The following is an 18,291-nucleotide window of genomic DNA, read 5'->3' on the forward strand; positions in this document are numbered from 1 at the left end:
TCAGCTAATGGGATAATACAACCATAATGAACATGAGAAACCACACCGCCGATGAAGTCATGTATGGTAGTTTCAGTTCAAAAAGCAGAGCTGCAGCCTCAGACAAGCAGATCACAGAGCCATAGCATTAGCAAAAGCCTGAGAATGTAGGAGCAAACAGCTGTGATTAAACTGAGGGATGACGACCCTCCGCGGTGACACAACCTCATTTGGTCTCCTGGTGGCCTGCATACCTCGGCTATACCCCCCAGGGATCCTAAAATACACTGCAGGCCGGGCTTCGGCTCAGCCAGCCAGCCGTGAGGTGGGGCAGCAGCCAGGGAGAGGGGAGAGAGGAGAGAGGAAGGGCGAGGGGGCAGAGCTGCAAGCCTGGACAAGCCAGTAGAGCTCTACAGACCTCAGATGACAGTCAGACTGACAACACAGCAGGAATGTTAACCTGTTAGAAGCTTTTTCACCGTGTCTGCTTGCATGAAAAATACCCTTTTTGGAGCAGTGATTCCCAAATGTTATCACACTAAATAAAGAAGTCACAAAAGCTGACAAATGCACAAATTAGCCAGAGTCACATATGGTTGCTGTGTGCTTTTTCTGTGGCCAACTGCCTTTATTTAGCCATACTTCAACCCTCAGATCACTTCTAAATGAGTAGGATTAATTTAGGATTCAGGGCTTGATCAGGCCATCAGGGTCATTGAGGTCATTATCTGTTCATCTTCTAAGGATATGACTGACACACACTGGTGGCATCAAGTCACTGCATCACGTCATATTCAGAGCAACAGAGGGCGCAATTAGGTATTTAGTTTATAAGTAATGGTCATACAAAGCTCCAACACACACTACTCACAATTATTATGCCAAAAGAATTAAAAGAAATTGTTTGCAATTTACATCTTCATACTTTCTGGAAGTAATGTCTTGTCATATGATAAGCAAATCTTACTTCATCAACATCAGCAAGCATCACATATATTAACAACCAAAACATACAGACTCATAAAAAATGAACAGGACTGAGTGATGATATCAGACACGTGAGAAGAGGTGAACTAAAACAAACCGAACAGCACAAAGCTCCACATCGCTTCACAATGAATGGCTCCACGGAAAGATTAATGTCACCTGTGATAATAATGTTTTATTTTAGTGAGCATTTGGTAAGACTTGCTTTTACCCCCTTCTTTAGCATTTCTAAGCACTATATAAACACGTAATAAATTCTTTACAACACACTATAACGTAGTGGTAAACAGATTTTAAGTGTTTACTGTATTTGTAACTCATAGGTGGAGGCTGGTATAAGCACAGATAATTGATAATATAGTAAAACCCTGTTGAAATAACATAAAATGTCTACATGTGTAAAGTTATAATTGTCTACAAATACTAAACAATGATTAAGACTTAAAAATCTGATTAACGCTGTTTGTAGTGTGTTGTATAGTGTTAATAAATGCTAAATAAGGGCAGTTAAAGTAAAACACAGCTATTAATTAATTAAATATTAATTAATTAATTAACTATTAATTAATTAAGTCTCTGTATTCAATTCATTCAACATGGTGTTAACTGTGGCTAGCATACGGTAGATGATGGACGGTTGGTGACCTCTTTCATATGTATGCACAGTGAAAAAAAAATGTTCTAAACAAAGATGATTTTGACTTGAGTCCCACTAAGTGAGAAAGTACATTAATGTATTTAATGGCTAGTAGCCTACCTGAAGAGAAATGAAAACACTTAAGGCTCAAGTCTCTGTTGTCTGGGTATTAAGACTTCGTTGCTGCTCCAAGAAGCTCTTCACCTCGATTCATGTTCTGTTTTTCAAAAAAATAATAATAATAATAAAAGGAATCCTGATGCTTCAAACCACATTTTAAACTTTCCCATTTATAGGAAGAATTTCAGTTTCCAAAGTGCAAATGTTTCAGTCCCACTGTTTTGGTTCTGACCACTACTGATCGGTATCACACATACAGACGTCGCTGTTCAGATCTATGAGGCCTATGTAGTTACTGCTCTGTAAACACAGGAGGCTGCAGGGCTAAAGAGTTCATGATTGGAAACGGTCATCATCGGAGTTTGGGGAAGATTCTGATGAAGAGGATCATGCTGATGAAGGAGAAGGAAACCAGGATGAGCATCAGCCATAGAAGCCAGTTGACGGACTTCTTAGTGTGCTGCTCTAGTCGCTCCGACTCTGTCTTCAGCTTCTCAAAGTTCATGTCCGCCTGACGCAGCGACTGGCTCAGAGTCTGGGAGAGAAAGGAACACAAGACCGATAATGTAAACATTGAGATAAATATGACAGATTACTAGACTAGATTTTATGTGGAGGGGTTTTAGGTTGGTTATGAATGTTAATTGTCTTATACTGCCCACTTGTGGACAGCTGAGACTCATGGCACCACAAGAGGGAAATGTTTGGGGAACAGAAACATAAATTGAAACCTAATAAACTTCCAAAATACATCTAATGTATGCCCAATAACATACAGAGAAAATGAAAAGATCTGGAACATAAACAACATTTCTTAGTTTGTTAGTGGTAAAATTTGACATAGGGGTGGACAATAAACTAAAAAATAAAGAATAAAATACACTATTAACAAGTCATCGACCTGAACTTAATTTAGCTTATTTTGATATGTTTAGGTGCTTCGGTAATCTGTATCTTTAAAAACAAACTCCAACTACCTTCTAGTCACATGCTTCTGCCTAATCTGGCGTTAATCATTAACAGTCACCTGCAACTTTTGAGCACAACATCCTCTTTGACATTATAATAATAACAACAACAACAACAACTTATCACAAAGCAGAAGCTTCTAAACATCGGTCTCTCTGCTAACAATTAGTTAAATATTCAGCTTATTCCCACAAACAAATCTGATCTCTTCCTGTCTCTGTTGGCAGGTAAATATTTCACATTTTAGTAATGTTGGGAGTGTTGTAAATACAGTATGATTAAAACATACAGTATTATAAATACTGTGATACTTGCAAAGTTTCTATCCAGTTACCTGGTTGTCCTGTTTGATGATGTTCTGTGCGGCCAGAGTGTTGTTCTTCAAATTATGGGCCAGGTTGAGCATGTCCTCGGCAAGCTTCTCCTGCAGGTTGTGGTGGTGCTGCAGGACAGCCTCCAGCTCTGCAGCAGACTGACGCTCATCAAGAGGGAGACCTCTGCACAAGGCGGGACAGCTTGATTTACTTTTTTATTCTGCTGCAGGCACATAGCCGAGGCGCTTACACACAGTCGCAACAAAAAAAATGCTAAAAGTAGGAACTTTTAGCATTAGCAGTAGTGAGGAGTGACAAACTAAATGATGAAGCGAGACATAATCTAACAGAGTTTGAATTTTTCAGAAACAATCACGCAACATTACAGTCGTGTATATAAATAAATACAGTGTAATGGACCTTAGTTCTGTGAGACGGCAAATAATATGTTCAGCTTTACCTTCTGTTTCGCAAGTCTGTTTCGGATGAGCCTATATAGAGAGGAAAGGAGAACATCACCTTCTTAAAATATCATTCTCAATTAGAAGAACTAGCATGTTTAAATATGAGGAATAATTTCTTACCTTTGCCTGACAACCCCTGTAATGATACAAAAGAATATTCTCGTGAGTTGGACAGAATGTGGGGTGCGGGGTATATTTCTTTTCTTCTTAACCTTATGTATTTCATCTGGAGAGCACTATTTTTGCAGCGTGAGTACAACGTACTAACCTCAAAACCAATAACATTAGTTGAAAGCTAACATACAAGGTAAATTAAATGGTAAACCAATTGTAAATGGACTGTCAGCTGGAGGTGGAGCAGCCGTGAGCAAAAAAATGTAGATGTCCATCTCCATCAGCTTTTGTTTCTCCTGGGTGGTAGAGCTCAGGACAGAACTGTCTACAGTGTGCGTCTTGTCCTACCGTGCCGAGCAGCTCGTCCCTCATCTCTCCTGTACACCGGGCCTTCGTCTGCATGTGGACAGTTTTAGTGGCAGGCATCCTCTCATTAGCGATCGTGGGTGTTCGCCCGGGGGCGAGAAACTGATTAGCTAAAGCTTTTTCTGTTGGTGAAGACTGTGAATGAGATCCGGAGAGACTGAAGGTGAGAAAACAGACTGAACAGTCAAAAAAAGCCTATAAAAGAAAGTTGAAACAAGAACTGGCTGCTTCATGTTTTTAGGTATTTGGAATGTACAGTTCAGATAACAAAATACAGAGAACAGGTTTTAAACACTGCTATAAATATTAAAGTGACAATAACACATCCAGTACATAGTGTGGAAAAATGGAAATAATCTTGAGGGTAGGGCAGAAATTTCATGGGGCCCACAACGGCCATGCAGTGCCCCTTCAGTTTTGCCTTATGCCCCTCAATAAATTATATGCCCTGCAGCCACAGTGGTTTTGAACTTCTGAGGTCGACTGAGCTGATGCAACAAAGTTTGATAAATTAGCAAAAGAATAAGACAAGAAACCTTATTCCGACTGCCCGTCAGACACACCGGGTCGCTCTGTGGGCTTTCTTTGATCATGAAGCCTAATGCTACTCTACAGGTCTGTGGTTTTATCAGTGAAGTGTATAAACTTTGCTGCAGACTGAAATCTGTTAATAGTGACAGACAGATACAGCTGCATTATATACGCTTGTCTCCTCTATGAAATGCCTGTTTCCTCGCTGTGCTATAAACTATGATGAACTTTAAGTCCCTGTTGTTGACTGTGTGGTTGCTGTGGCTGCTTTGACATACAGTATGCTGGTGTTCAAGTGTGTCTGTCTGATGTAATACAAAACTTCCTCGAATTGTTTGAGATCAATGTTAATAACTATTAAATTAAAAGTTATTCTGACCATTCAAATAAAAAAAAAAAAACAAATCAACCAGAATATCGCACACCATTTAGTACATCATTGAAGAGACCTCTGTCAGCCCCCTCAGCTGTGAGTGATGGCCAGCATCCCTGATGACTGGTTATGATTATTGACAAGCATTAACAAGATAAGGACTTTAAATCATTGTTTTATTTGATGGTCTTGCTGCCCTGGCATTTGGCTTTTGTGCCCTCAAGAAACTGACAACACCATAGGTGGCCCTGCCCCTAAAACGATGAAATCCCAGGCCAGCTCATGGGTGATGAATTTGTAAAATATTGCCTCTTACCAGTTTCTCAGCCTCTAAAAGTCCTTTCAGAAAATCAACTTTTCTTGTGTATTCAGTCAGTACTTCTGGTGTGGGCTTGCTGAAAAAGACACAAGTTGTTGTTGAATAACAGTATTATTAAATGTATACATAAATAAATTACATGGCCAAGCACAATGCTAATGTGAACAGTGAGAGAGACTAAACAAGGGTGTTAGTGAGATGTGCCTGCATCAGAAGGTTGAGTGGCTTCACAAGTGTTGAAAATCTTTAGTTGCTTTCATTACACTAAATGTAAACATTACAGCAACTTGTGTGTTATAAATTAGCAATAATAATAATATCAATAAGATACATGAGAGTTAAGAGAGACTTCACCTCTGGCTTTTCCTCAGAGCCACCAACATCTCCTCCAGGGCACCAACATACTAGAGGAGAGAAAACACAAACACTTTTTTTTGGAAGATTATGTTTGAAACAGACATGAACTTGAGTGATGCCAAGCTGCGCGCACTCTGTTGTGCTTTTTTGTATTAAAAAGCAGGCACAAAGCAGCACTGAAGACCTAAACCCTTTTTAAGAACCCAGCCAGGTGTTAATAGCGGCTGTCAACCACTTACAATGTATTACTAAGAAGATAATTTGACTATGTCACCTAGAAATTCAGCGTGTTGCTGTGATGAACATTGCAGTGGCATAAAATTTAATTAGTGTTTACAGAACAGAAGACTGAGTAGTAGTGATTCAGGATGTTCATTCTCACCACCTATGAATAAGTGATAGCATTCAGGACAACATATTAATATAAAATTTATATATAAACCAAACTAATGAATGTGCCATACCGTGTTGTAAACAAGGAAAGCATATACAATCACCTGCCAGATTATTAGGTACAGTTAGCCACAATTAAGGCGGCACCAATACAATAAATCCCACCATCAAGGTTATAATGTTCGGTTTTTGTTTTACAGAGGTGTCAGATCGACTTTATTGTCATTCTGGATGCTGCAGCTTGTGTTATTTTAATATTTATTCTACTCTCATTGATATTGACAGGGTGGACAAAAAGAAACACCTCTTGTAAGGCAACAGCACCACTAATTACATGAGTTTCAGTAAAAACTGAACATGATAACCTTCATGAACTGGATTCTCTGCAGGACTGTTGTATTAGTCTACATTAGTGTAATCTAACCTAACTGGAAACTGAGTGGATATAGTGTCAGTATGGCACTGTAGCGATGGTCTTGGTATTTTTATGTTGGTTGGCCTGGTATATACTTGTTTATGTGCTGATTTCTTGGTGATTTAAATGTGAATTTTTGCAGTTCAGATGCACTGTGCAACGTGACTGCTTGCTAAGGATTAAGTTATCCTGTCATTCGTACAGTAAGTTAACGTGGTTAGCAAACAAGCTACAAGTCAACTGTACACTGTACTAGTTAAATGCTTTCAATGCGTCGGGAGTAGAATACCACTGAAAGATACCATCTAAGAAAATCTTCAGTCACCGGTTTCAGTGACGACGTGGCTAACAGGCTCACAGCTGCAGCTAACAACAACAACAGTCATGCTAACTTTAGCTAATAAAGGTCAGAGAAAAACACAGCCGGGAGGTATGACATACTCCTTATTTACGCTCTCTTACCTTTTCTAATCTCCATTCCGTCTCTCCTCGTTTCTCAGACGCTATGGACTCGCAGCGAGACAATAATCTGATAAAATTTATTTCTAATCTGGAAGCCATGTTTGAAGCCGACACACCGTCGCAACAGTATGACGTCATTCAGAGCGGACGCAGGCGGGGGATCGAGCCGTTCACCTAAACCATTTAAAGTGATCTAAATTCAATCAAAAAACAATTTATTTATTCATTATACGAGTTAATTATTATTTAATTTAACGACCTTTGCCTATTATGTTTTTCGTTGCCTAAATAATACCAGTTTAACTAATAAGAAAGGGGCCTGACATTTATAAAATGTACACGGAGGACTAAATCCAGAAGAAGGCAGTAATGCAAAGCACATAGAAGAAAATAACATTTAGGAGATTTATTCCATTCAGGGCTTTTCCATGTCCAGTTTTGTTTTTCACCTCTTACCTCCAACACTCACTAGCTCAGAGCTTTCAACCACATCTGAGTCTCCTTCAGCAAAAGCAGTATGAAGCAATACTAAAAACACAGTGTAACACTTACTGACAGGGACTGAATGTGTTCATAGTTTTCTTCTTTTATTCACCACATGACGAGTTTTATTATTAACGGATATCTGGATCTGAGATTCCACAGTTGTGTATATACTGTAGACTGCATGCATTTCATTTATTTAGGAGGTCATTATTGTACTGAATAATAACACCTGTGAAACACGCACATACACACATTTCCCCCTTGTGCGTGAAATATGCACTATGTAGATACAGTTTTCTTTGCTTTGTCTATTCTCCACCAGGTCATGGTAAAATCAAAAACAATTTACAAAAACTTCATTGAAGTTGGTATATAATTTCAAATGGCTGTGGATTTTCCTGTAGGAGTTCACCTGCCAAAGACAATGTCAGTGTTGTGATTGTGTGAAAGCTGAGCATCACAGCAGGCAGCCATGATGGTTGCGATTCCACGTGGACTATATGACTAAACTTAAATGGAGTCCTTGAACTGTTCCTGTTAAAACACAACTCTACTTACCTTTGAGATGACCTCAGGTTTATCAAGTCATTGCTGCAGCTTCACTGGGAACAGTGAAAGTGAACATTTAAACAGCCAAAGCTTTAGTTTATAGTTAATATAAGAAGATCTATTTTTAAAAGAAAATGTGATGATAGCTCTAACAATTTTTTGAATGAAGATGAAGATCTTTAAAAACAGCAAAGGCTTTCATCCTGAGGTTATTTCTTTTGATTCAACATAACTGTTTAGCTCGTCTTTATCTATACTTTCAACAGCAGCATTCGTGTTACTACAATTAGCAAAGGATTTCCTGTGTGACAAAATATCCATGTTGTAAAAACTGCAAGACTTAAGTAACATTCAGGTGCTGCTATTCTGTCTAAATACAACAATTAAAGCAAATCAATTCATTTTTAATTAATCTGTCACTGACTACATTTATATTTCTTGTCAAAATACTGGCGATAATGGGTGAAGTGCATCTGTTAATCTGAAAATTCACAACTCTCATGGTTCATAGTTTACATAAAACATACAAACAAAAAAAAACTACATAACCTGCATATTCTTCCCTTAACTAAGCTGACTTTTTCTCACCTAGTGTATCAAAAGGAGTTCCTGATCAAAACACACGGCAGCAGACGTTACAAGCATCCCGTTCTGTATTGTCATGTTAATACTAATCACTATTACAGTTCACGTCATTCAGTCCCAACCACACACTGTTACACATTACACATCAGAACATCGTCCTCACAGTTCCAGACAAACTAACAGACATCATTCAACAGCAGTCAGAGGGGAACATTAGTATTACATTTTATACAAGGTTGACCAAGAGCTGTGCTTCAGCAGGACCTGCTCATTGTAGGACTGTTTGCTTTGAACGGCAGGTTCGGTACAGCTGAGTGAAGCCAAGTTCATTTTAGAAAAGGGTCAAGTGAGTTCAAGGGCTTCGGGCTTTGAAGACATCATGGCACGGCTGTCGCGTCAAGGCTGGGTTTGTGTTTTTGTTGTTTCAAAAGAAGAAAAAGTGGCGTGTGCGGCTCCCGCTTCCCTTTGCTATGTGAGGCGATGACTTCCTATCTGTGTGTTTTTTTTGTGCGGTAGGTGGAAGGTAAATGCGGAAAGACACTGTTGTCCATTGCAGCTGTTGTGACAAGGCCCCTATACAAAAGTTGCACATTTAGGTCCTTGTTTCAAACATGTCTTGTGTCGGTTCAGTACAATAAACAAGTCTGAGACAACCTCTCTTTATCCCACAGCTCTCCCCACACACTCACTCACTCACTCTGGAAGCAGATGACATGAGAAATTAACTCTGTCAACTTACTGTACATTACCAAGGCACTAGCTAACATTTCAGTGAGCATGTTTTGCTCATTAGGACAACTAAGAAAAGTGTGGCTGGAACCTGCACTATTTCCCCAAATTAGCACAAATGTGTTTTTAAAAAAACAGGAGAAAAACAAAACAAAATGGCTGGTCCATCGTTATGAGGCTACAGAAAACACACCTCTGTCCCAACTGAATTCATCAACAGTAAACACTATATATATATTAAAATGGTAGAAAAGGTGCTTGGCAACAAGACTTCAGACACATTTACACTTCCTTGATTGGTTCCCACTAACGACAGCAACTGGAACAGCCTCCATTTTGTGTCGCTCCTGTCCAACTTTGTAGACTCGCCATGCATAATGCACATCTCATCATCTCGCCTTTAAATGTACAGGTTGTGTTCCTCTACTGTGATTCTTCTCATCTCCTGGCCCCAATCCATCATTGTCATCTGTGGCAACTCTGTAGGTCATTTATATTAGTCTGACTATATTCTGCCCCGGTCAGACATCATCTTCCATGTAAGGTATGTCTGGGTCAGAAAAACGTCTCTGGCCCTTTGAGGCTTGTGTGTCGTGGTGCTGTTGCTGAGCAGAAGCTGTGACCGTGGAGATGGATGCCGAGGAGGTGGAAGCGGAGGGAGGGCAGGAGGAAAAATGCAACAACAGGTCAGACTCTTGGCTGTCGATGTACATGGACTGGGTGCTGTCTTTACGGCGGCCAGGCTGCTCTCTTCTCTTGATCAAGTACTTTAATGTTTGATTTCCCAGAGGGGTATGAGTCTGAGCTGGATTCACGACTGCAGACAGGGTGAGGACGCCTGGGGGGAGTTTAACTGTGTCTGGGATGACGGGGTTGCGGCGTTGCAGCTGATGCCTGAAGGAGGCGTTGGAGGATTCAGAGGTTAAAGAAGCGCAGCTGAACACAGAGGAGGTGGAGCTAGCAGGGGTGAGGTTTGGAAGAGAGGTGCGTTCACCAGGGACTTTAGGTTGCTGGGCCAGGTCTGATGATTTGGGTGGACCAACTGGCCTGTGTCTCCTCCGCTGGAAGCTACCTCGCCCTTCAGAGAAAGAGGAAAGAAGAAGAGTTGAGGAAGACAAACATATTTTCCTCAAAGCTACTTATTAGATTCAAACAAAAATACTGAGAGAGTGAAGACCAATGGAAGATCATGCAACCATGTATGTTATCTACCAAACGTTATGTTCAGGCACCATTTGGCAAACATTTGAATGGGCATTTACCAAATATTCAATTCATTAATTTGGATAAAGTTTGAGCATGCTTCGGTGCCACACGTGCATCTACATGCATACACGGGTGTGCAGACCTGTGCACAAACACACACACAAACACACAAACACGGTTGCTGTTCCTCCAACCTGCTTCGTTACAGAGCAGACGTCACCGCCCATCACCATCACTGGTCCAGACCTGCACCACAAAAGACAGGAAGGGCCCAAACCAGCGGCCCCGTGGTCTGGTCAGAAACCCACAGGGGAGTGAGAGAAACAGGTAGAAGGATGGAAAGGCCAGGCTGAACCTTAATGCTCACCTTCGGGCTCTGAGCTGTGAACAGAGGAGCGCTGCTGCTCGTCCAAAAGACTCTCGGAGCTCAGCGAGGCTTCGGAGTCCAAGTTCTCCTGGTCAGAACCAGGCTGCTCCATCTCTGGCAGTCGGCAGGCCAGATCCTCTCTGCAGAGAAACAGATGACGAGGGCAGCAACATGAGAGAATGGAGGGGGGTGCTACACCGGGGTGGGCAGAGAAATAAAACAGAAAGCATCCTTACTTCTCCTGTTTGATGGACTTGATGCGTTCCACCAAGTTCTTCTCAGCCTCAGTGTCTGAGTCCAGAGGCTCGTTCTCGGGGACCACGCTGAGATCTGAACTGACTTTCTCGTGCACCTGCAGAAGACAGAAAATCACACACTGATACCTCAACCAGCTCAACGTAAAAATCCAAAGTCCATTGTGTAATTACTATATAAATGGAATTATTGATTACATAATAATCAATAATAATACATGAATACAATAATTACACAATAAACATAAATGACCACAACATACACACAGCTTTGACCCAAATCTGAAACCAATTCCAGAATTTGTTAGTGAAGAAAAAAAAGAAGAGGCAGGTTGTGCCTGTGGCATTCATGCATCTGCACATTCTTGCAGCACATCTGTGAATCAGAATAACTTAGAAAGGTAGAGAAAAGAAGTTGCTGTGATGTAAAAGAAGCTTGTAAACCCATTACAACATCCACCCTTTCAAAACATTACTGGATTAATGGGTTTAAATATGCAAAAAAATAATTTTGAGCTATGATAAACGTTAAAAGACACATCCCTACAATCCAGAAATGTCGGACCACTCAACAACAAATATAACATGACTTTCAGAGCTTTGTGGTCTTCCTCCAATAAAAAAAAATGGAATAAGATAAGGGGACACTGGAGTAGCACAAAAAGAGAACCTAAGAATGATAACCATCAAGCTTTGCAAGTCACACTTTTGTCAGTCTGTAGTCTTCCAATAAGACAACAAGTGTATTGTTATGACACCAACCCAGAACCATCTTGTCATCTCATAAAGAGAACAAGAATAATAGCAAACAGCAACATGCAAACTATTACCAGTTAGTAAGGAGGCGTAAAAGGGATTACGGGAAGAAAAAAAACAAAACAAAAAAACAGCCAGAGCGTCACCCACATTTAACATGCCATGCACAGGCACTTCTACATGGCAGCCTACTACACACTACAACTACTAGATCTACTGTACTAGGAGAACTCGATGATACATACCACCACTCCTTTGTAAGGAGCTGAGAACCTGAGAGGTAAATGCCAGTAGTGCTAAAGAGAGACAAGGAACATTGGCCATGTTACCCACGTAACCTAAAAAACAACAGTATCTGACACTGAGGCCATTGTACAATTTTAGCGAGGCAGGAAAATGTTATTAACTAGTGACGCCTTGTTGAGTGTACGATATAATAAGACATTATGGATAAGTGACCTTTTAAATTATTAAACGGTTTTCCTTAAAATCTAGGCATGAGGCTGAGCAACAATCTAAAACTTTGTGTTGCTGCCATGGTGTTGACACCACACTAATTGTACGATCTAGAGCAAGGCAACGTTTTGTTTCTCACCGTGTTCTGTCTCTTGAGTTTGAGCTGGTTAACAGCCAGAGCCTCCGCATACTCCAGCTGCTCGATCTCCTCCATCTTCTCGTTGTAGCGTCGGATCTGCTCATTGATGAGCATCTCTATACACCTACAGGGAAAGGAGGGTCAAACAAACTGGTTATTCACGCGTTACATACAGTATGTGAAATTAACAATGCACTACACCACAGTTCTTGGACAATTTTAACAGTCAAGTTCAATGCTTTTTAAGACCCTTTAAGACCTTAACATATATATAATTTAAGACCCTAAAGTTTCAAAACAATTTATTTGATAGAAAAGAGATGCGCCTCTTTAAATGTACAAATGCTACTAACAAGACTCATTGACCTGTTGCTCTATGTTTGATTGTCTCTGCTATTAGCCTTATGTATTGTATCCTTTCCCCCCTTCATTTAATATCAAATTCAACCCAATTAAAAAAAGTAATGAATGATGCAATGTCATGTTTGGCAACATATGCGGTTTTATTTTCATCACAAGTGAATGACTTTGCATATTCCCAATCAGTGAACATGCAGGCTGTTTACACATCCGCATGCAAAAACTACATGGATGGAAATAAGTATTTGTCGCAGTCTTCTGTAAATAAAATCCAAAAATTTGACTGGGCACGTTCATGCACCGTATGGACACGCTTCCTGTCTGCACTAACATTGAACATGTCTTGTTTTTGGTGAACTGATTGTGTCTGTTTGTGAACGTGAACTCATGCAATGCTGTGTTAAACTCAATATAAACTACTAAAATAACAGAAAGGAATACACATTATTACCAATCGATGCCTTAACTATCACTTTCCAGCCGAGCTTACATAGGCGCACCGCTGAGAGGTAAACATGGATAATCCATGAAGAAAAACAAATTATTGTGACAAGAGACACTTTGGAACGCTATTATAGTCTGTAGTAATTTCTCTTTTTTTCTATTTTAAAACCTTTGAAGGAGCCGCGGGGACCTTGTACAAAATAAAGGAAAAGCAAAAAGCGGATTTTGGTAAATTTGCTTTCATGACAGTCTTACGTGGTCGTCTTGGCAACATCCTTCATGCTGAGCAGCGGGTCCGCACTGTCTGGGCAGCGCAGGACACACGGGGCAAAGACTATGGCCAATGAGTTAGGAGACATACGGTTGTGAGCCTCCTCTTTGCACACCCTGCAAGAAAATTGATTAGATTTTAGCGGGTAGATTAGCTGCACACTTGAAAAAGTAGTGAGTAGTATGTGTGGACCACAAACATTTTGGGGGAGTTGCCTTGATGCATTTATGTCATGATCACAATGAGAGAACTCCAACCTGACAAGGTGGAAGATGAGTCTCTCCAATGTGTTGAAGTTTCCTGTAGGAAGCTCTTCCAGCTCTTTGTATATAGCCTGAAGCTGCTCCTGCTTCTCTGGCAGTTCTACCAAGAGGAAAAAACACATCATAAATGAAACCCCATATCTGACCATGAACACTAATAATATTTTTGAAAATGCCTCCATTTAATTTTTAATCATGACTGATAAATGTTTTCCACCATGCATGTCAAATCTTAGTTTCCCCTAACTACTAGCCATTTAAAGCAAGACAGTCATAAGCAACTTAAACAGTCTGTGACGCAGCAGCAGAGAGGGAAAACACTGAGAAGAAAAGACTGTCTATTGTAAAATGCTGCCTCCTGGTGGGGAATGTCCTCCTCACCCACTGCATGCAGGAAGTCATTGTAATGTGTGAAGGTCATGAGTGGATCTGGTAGCTCCCTCAACCACTGTTTCACCAGGCCCGTCACTGTGTGAATGGGATAGTCTTCGAGGCAGACCAGGTGGGGGTCTAAACACACCAACAGAAAAATCAAAAGGAGCCATGACAGAGTTTAAATGTATGTTCAACTAAAAAAACACTGCCTGAAATTGGATGTGTTTTTCAGTTAGCTGTAAATGTAAATTAGAAGGAGTCTAACCGGTCTCTAATCGCTGGTGCAGCTCTTTCATGCGGTTGGCAGAGCCAGACTTGCGGTAGATGCCCTCAGTGTAGAGGCCGTGCATCTCCACGTGCTCCAGCATCATCTCCAGCACCATGGGTACTGGGTTCTTCTCACTGACCAGATGACTCACACGCACCCCAAAGTGCAGACCACCAGAGTCCTCGTCACTCTGTGGATTCAAACAGACAGCAGCCGTCAGTAAGAAGTTTACTCCACCAGTCCTCTCACCACAGTCTAGCTATAACATACGTGGAAATATGCTTCACTTCAAAACGTTTTCGATGTTGAAATATAGCTCCTTATAACTATGATAAAGGAAGATTTTACTACAGTATTACCAGGTGAGACCCTATACTGTGTAAGAATGAACTTTCTTAATAAAATAATACGTCAACATTTGGATGCAATGCAATATAGAGAGCGATGGTAGTGCCCCACTTCTCCGTTAACTGTTCCTCGAGCATTCTTTGTCTAATTTGACATAGAGGGTTACTTTCATCAGCCTTTTTGAAAAGCTGAAACATGATACTTAATGTTTGTCCATATCCTAAGCTATATATCCATTTCTTTACTGTAGTAAAATTTAAACCCCCTTATAATTTTAACAAGAGATATAAGACAGATTGTGTTGTTAACATTCAACAGCTACAGTTCCCATCAGGCTTGACAGTGCGTCTGTAACAAAGACTCATTTTGAGTCCTAACAAAATAATTTCATCTTTGTTAAAATGAGGTGCTTAAATGTTTACCAGCTAGTGCTGTGATAGTCAGTCATTTATCTTAGAATACAGAGAAAAAACTACAAGTCCCATGTTTCAGACTTTATGAGAAAAGTGCCTAGTGGAATAGAGGCTAGCTTAAAGTAGGACATCAACTCTCTATACTGTAAAAAGGCCTGCCTCGCTCCAAACCCTTACATATCACAAGCATGTCATTAATTAAGGCCTAAGGCCTGTGATTTCTAAAAATAAGAACCTACCTTTTTGGCACTGATAGTGGAGCAGTCAGTCACTATTTTGCAGAGGCACTTCTTGTGGCACACCATTTTACAATCTGTTTGACAAGATATTTTAAAAATTAATCAGCACAGGAACTTGTTTCTTTATGTTATGATGCAAGATTTATTCTTAATATCTGAAGAAAATTCCAATCAATTAACCATAAAAGAAGAAATTGTGTTTTGTCAGGGTGTTAACTCACAGCTACACATGTAGGCCTTCTCCATGCCCCAGATGTAAGAACTACACTGGTCACATGACTGCACAATGTTGACCTGATAGTTGACAAAAACATGATCCAGGGGGCTCTCCATCTAACAAGGCAGACATTCACTCGATTAGACGTCATATTCTGTATTGAATTACAAATCATTATAATAAATACAGATACAAAATTAGGTGGAAAAAACTTTGCATACTTACACTTTTATCTTTTTTTCTCCTCTTTTTCCTAGCTTTGGCAGGCTGGAAAACACAGACAATCATAAGCATGGGTACATTATTTTTTTATATTTAGACTGAACAGACTACATGATGAAGAATTTTACCTTTGCAGGCTCTGCCTCCTCCTTCTTCATCTCTCCTCTGATGAAGCCATCCAGCACTGACTGGAAGAGGTTAACCACAAGTTGAACCTCTCCTTTCTGCTTGTCGCCCGCCAGGTGGATCACTTTGTTTTGATAGCCTGTCATCAGATCCTTGTAGCCAATAGTGGGTTTCTAGTATAGTTCAGAGGGCAGGAGAGAAAATGAGGAAGAGGAGAGGGTGGAGTGAGTAAAAAACTCTTATCAGGATGCATTATGTTTGCGTTATGTGCCTGCAGACAGACTCACTGGGAGAGAATACATGGCTTTGATTGTCTCTCTGAACTGCATGGTGGCTGTTACAAAGATGGCCTCCGTGGCTGACAGAGGCTTCCCCCTGGAGCGGAAATCATTGACCTATAAAGGGAACACAAACAAAAAATATTTTCATGGGTAAATGAGAAAATTATTTCCTTAAGTAAGTAAACATCTGGGCGCCAATCACTCACCTGATTGCCCAGAAACTCATCTAGGTGCCGCAACTCATTGGCGTTTGTGATTTCCCGATCCAGCGAGGCGTTCCACTTCTCAGAGACCCGCGTGGCACGACTGATCTTTATGGTGGGGTTCCGGCCTAAACCTTTACCAGCACGGTCCCCATGTTGCTGGGAAAGAGGCCGAGATGGATGTCCAGACATTTGGGCTAAAAGGGAAGAAGAATGTTTTTATACCATCAAAGCGACTTAAAATCGCTAAATATGTCAGAGGTCGCACATCTCTGGAGCAACTAGGTTAAGTGTCTTGCTCAGGCACACGTTGGTGTCTCACAGTGGATTCGAACACGGGTCCCTCACACCAAAGGCATGTGTCTCATCCACTGTTCCACCACCAATATATCATCATAAAAGCAACATATATTGCAGGAGGAAAAAGTGAACGCATACTACTTCTCCTCCTCCTTTTTTAAACTGAACTCAAACCTCTAATGCAGAATGTAAAGTGCGCTAAATTACCACAGAAGAAACTTGAACCCGGAGTAAAGTTACTCTGTAGGCAGCGAGTGTGCTCCTGCACGGGTCAGTATTTTTTCAGAAAGCAATCAGCAGGATTAGTTAAGGCCTGAGAGTAACAGTGATAATACACACCTGTGTTTTCTTTCCATTTCTCATGTCATGATGTATGATGAAAGTGGACTGCAGCAGTCCAGCAAATAGTGCAGTTTGTGTTGGGTGATAGGTTGGTAATTTTTTGGTAAGGTATGCGCCAAAAAAACCCAATCAAATTTTAGGGGTTAAAGTTAATCTCGCTGCTCCAGTTAATCCCCTGATTCTTGTGAAAGCTGACAAAGACAGACTGAACAGTCCCCCGTTTGTATTTACCTTCCCCTCCAGTTGGCCTCTCATTGAGAATCTGAGCAAGCGTCTCTCCGTTGTCTGGAGTCTGGGCCTCCTTGTGCGGCCGCTTTTTCAAAATCTTGCTGAAGAAACCACCTGACCTGCAGGGCACAGAATATATACAAATATAAAATATATCTATCTATAAAGACTACTCACAAACATTGTTAGGCAAAACTCTTGTGTGTGACTCTAAAATGACTCATATATACACAATGTCATATCTCCCAATTCATTTCTAACAGCATAGCTTGTTTTTTGTGTTTCTGACATGTTGTGTGTTCCAAGTCATATGACTTGTGTAACTATGTGTGTAACCCCATGGATTGTTGCTTGGTAACAGACAAAACAGATAATTTAAGTAAATAGCTAATGTCCAATTTTTTTTAAATACCATCAAAAATAAATTATCCTGAAAGAGTCTGTTTTTAAAGTGCCACATATTCAAGCTCCGCTCCAGCAGTGTCCCCATAGCAACAATACAAATTAAAACAAAGCTATTCACCCGATGCCTCCGTCTGATTAAAAACTCTGGCCCAGTGACTTAAGCACACCTTTCTGGCACATAAATCCATTTTGGGGGATAATTCTGTCCAAATTTCCGTCTGTAAACGTGCAGCACCACAAAAGGAGCGGGGGATAGTTTAATTACACAATACAAACAGTTTTCCCATGAACAGTCTGACTCAAGCAGACATTGTAATTGTAAACATAAAACTGATGATGATGTGAATTCTTTGCCTCAGCAGTGTATGATATCACAGAACGTTTATTTATAGATACTATCGACACAGTCGCCTATTGGACACACAGTCCTGTGCTGTACCCACTCAATAATTTCCTTTTCAAACAAATGTATAGAATGCCTGCTGCATCCAGTGCAGTCCAGTACCTGTCTGGTGTGGATGGGATGGAGTGTGCAGAGTCTTGGTGACCAGAACCGTCGTGTTTCTTTCTGAAGGAGTTTGCCTTTGTGCCATCACCATGGCTTTCTGAGGGGGAAATCATCTGCAGAACAGAAAACTATTTATTATATTATTATTATT

General features: G+C 40.6%; 3 protein-coding genes across 8 annotated transcripts in view; 1 reads left to right on the top strand and 2 right to left on the bottom strand.

Annotated features, from left to right (window-relative positions):
• Nucleotides 1–18,291, top strand: part of faf1 (Fas (TNFRSF6) associated factor 1) — a 1,021,784-nt gene that overhangs the window by 46,042 nt on the left and 957,451 nt on the right. The gene's annotated exons all lie outside the window — the stretch shown is intronic.
• Nucleotides 574–6,971, bottom strand: use1 (unconventional SNARE in the ER 1 homolog (S. cerevisiae)). Of its 2 annotated transcripts, none has more exons than XM_046048878.1 (8): nucleotides 6,801–6,971; nucleotides 5,528–5,577; nucleotides 5,171–5,249; nucleotides 3,933–4,085; nucleotides 3,591–3,606; nucleotides 3,467–3,497; nucleotides 3,027–3,189; nucleotides 574–2,258 (listed from the first exon to the last, which is right to left on the bottom strand). In XM_046048878.1, exons 1-8 carry the CDS (start codon nucleotides 6,936–6,938, stop codon nucleotides 2,076–2,078), a joined length of 813 nt encoding a protein of 270 aa, XP_045904834.1. In that variant the 5' UTR covers nucleotides 6,939–6,971; the 3' UTR covers nucleotides 574–2,075. The 2 variants fall into 2 exon arrangements, with proteins under 2 accessions (XP_045904834.1, XP_045904835.1); XM_046048879.1 differs by having other exon boundaries at nucleotides 5,171–5,245; nucleotides 6,801–6,954.
• The window catches only part of LOC123970646 (unconventional myosin-IXb), a 56,155-nt gene continuing 46,334 nt past the window's right edge, over nucleotides 8,471–18,291 (bottom strand). For 3 of the 5 annotated variants that reach the window (XM_046048809.1, XM_046048810.1, XM_046048812.1), the window contains 17 exons: nucleotides 18,138–18,253; nucleotides 17,231–17,346; nucleotides 16,361–16,554; nucleotides 16,161–16,268; nucleotides 15,876–16,046; nucleotides 15,751–15,792; nucleotides 15,530–15,641; nucleotides 15,309–15,382; nucleotides 14,306–14,498; nucleotides 14,047–14,175; nucleotides 13,660–13,765; nucleotides 13,387–13,518; nucleotides 12,328–12,451; nucleotides 11,978–12,028; nucleotides 10,959–11,074; nucleotides 10,723–10,862; nucleotides 8,471–10,227 (listed from right to left, as the gene is read on the bottom strand). In XM_046048809.1, coding sequence (XP_045904765.1) covers nucleotides 9,671–10,227; nucleotides 10,723–10,862; nucleotides 10,959–11,074; nucleotides 11,978–12,028; nucleotides 12,328–12,451; nucleotides 13,387–13,518; nucleotides 13,660–13,765; nucleotides 14,047–14,175; nucleotides 14,306–14,498; nucleotides 15,309–15,382; nucleotides 15,530–15,641; nucleotides 15,751–15,792; nucleotides 15,876–16,046; nucleotides 16,161–16,268; nucleotides 16,361–16,554; nucleotides 17,231–17,346; nucleotides 18,138–18,253 — 2,481 coding nt within the window. In that variant the 3' untranslated portion in view covers nucleotides 8,471–9,670. Of the gene's footprint in view, nucleotides 10,228–10,549; nucleotides 10,602–10,722; nucleotides 10,863–10,958; nucleotides 11,075–11,977; nucleotides 12,029–12,327; nucleotides 12,452–13,386; nucleotides 13,519–13,659; nucleotides 13,766–14,046; nucleotides 14,176–14,305; nucleotides 14,499–15,308; nucleotides 15,383–15,529; nucleotides 15,642–15,750; nucleotides 15,793–15,875; nucleotides 16,047–16,160; nucleotides 16,269–16,360; nucleotides 16,555–17,230; nucleotides 17,347–18,137; nucleotides 18,254–18,291 lie in introns of all 5 variants that reach the window. The other 2 variants (XM_046048813.1, XM_046048811.1) reach the window with 2 other exon arrangements.

The sequence above is a fragment of the Micropterus dolomieu genome, linkage group LG05 (assembly GCF_021292245.1).
Source record: "Micropterus dolomieu isolate WLL.071019.BEF.003 ecotype Adirondacks linkage group LG05, ASM2129224v1, whole genome shotgun sequence".
Taxonomy (NCBI): Eukaryota; Metazoa; Chordata; class Actinopteri; order Centrarchiformes; family Centrarchidae; genus Micropterus; species Micropterus dolomieu.

Coding starts and splice junctions, on each gene's coding strand:
- use1 (XM_046048878.1), bottom strand. CDS start 6,938: ATGACGTCATACTGTTGCGACGGTGTGTCGGCTTCAAACATGGCTTCC. Junction 5,250..5,527: donor GCTCTGAGGAAAAGCCAGAG/GTGAAGTCTCTC, acceptor TGTCTTTTTCAG/CAAGCCCACACCAGAAGTAC. Junction 3,190..3,466: donor ACAGACTTGCGAAACAGAAG/GTAAAGCTGAAC, acceptor CGCCTTGTGCAG/AGGTCTCCCTCTTGATGAGC.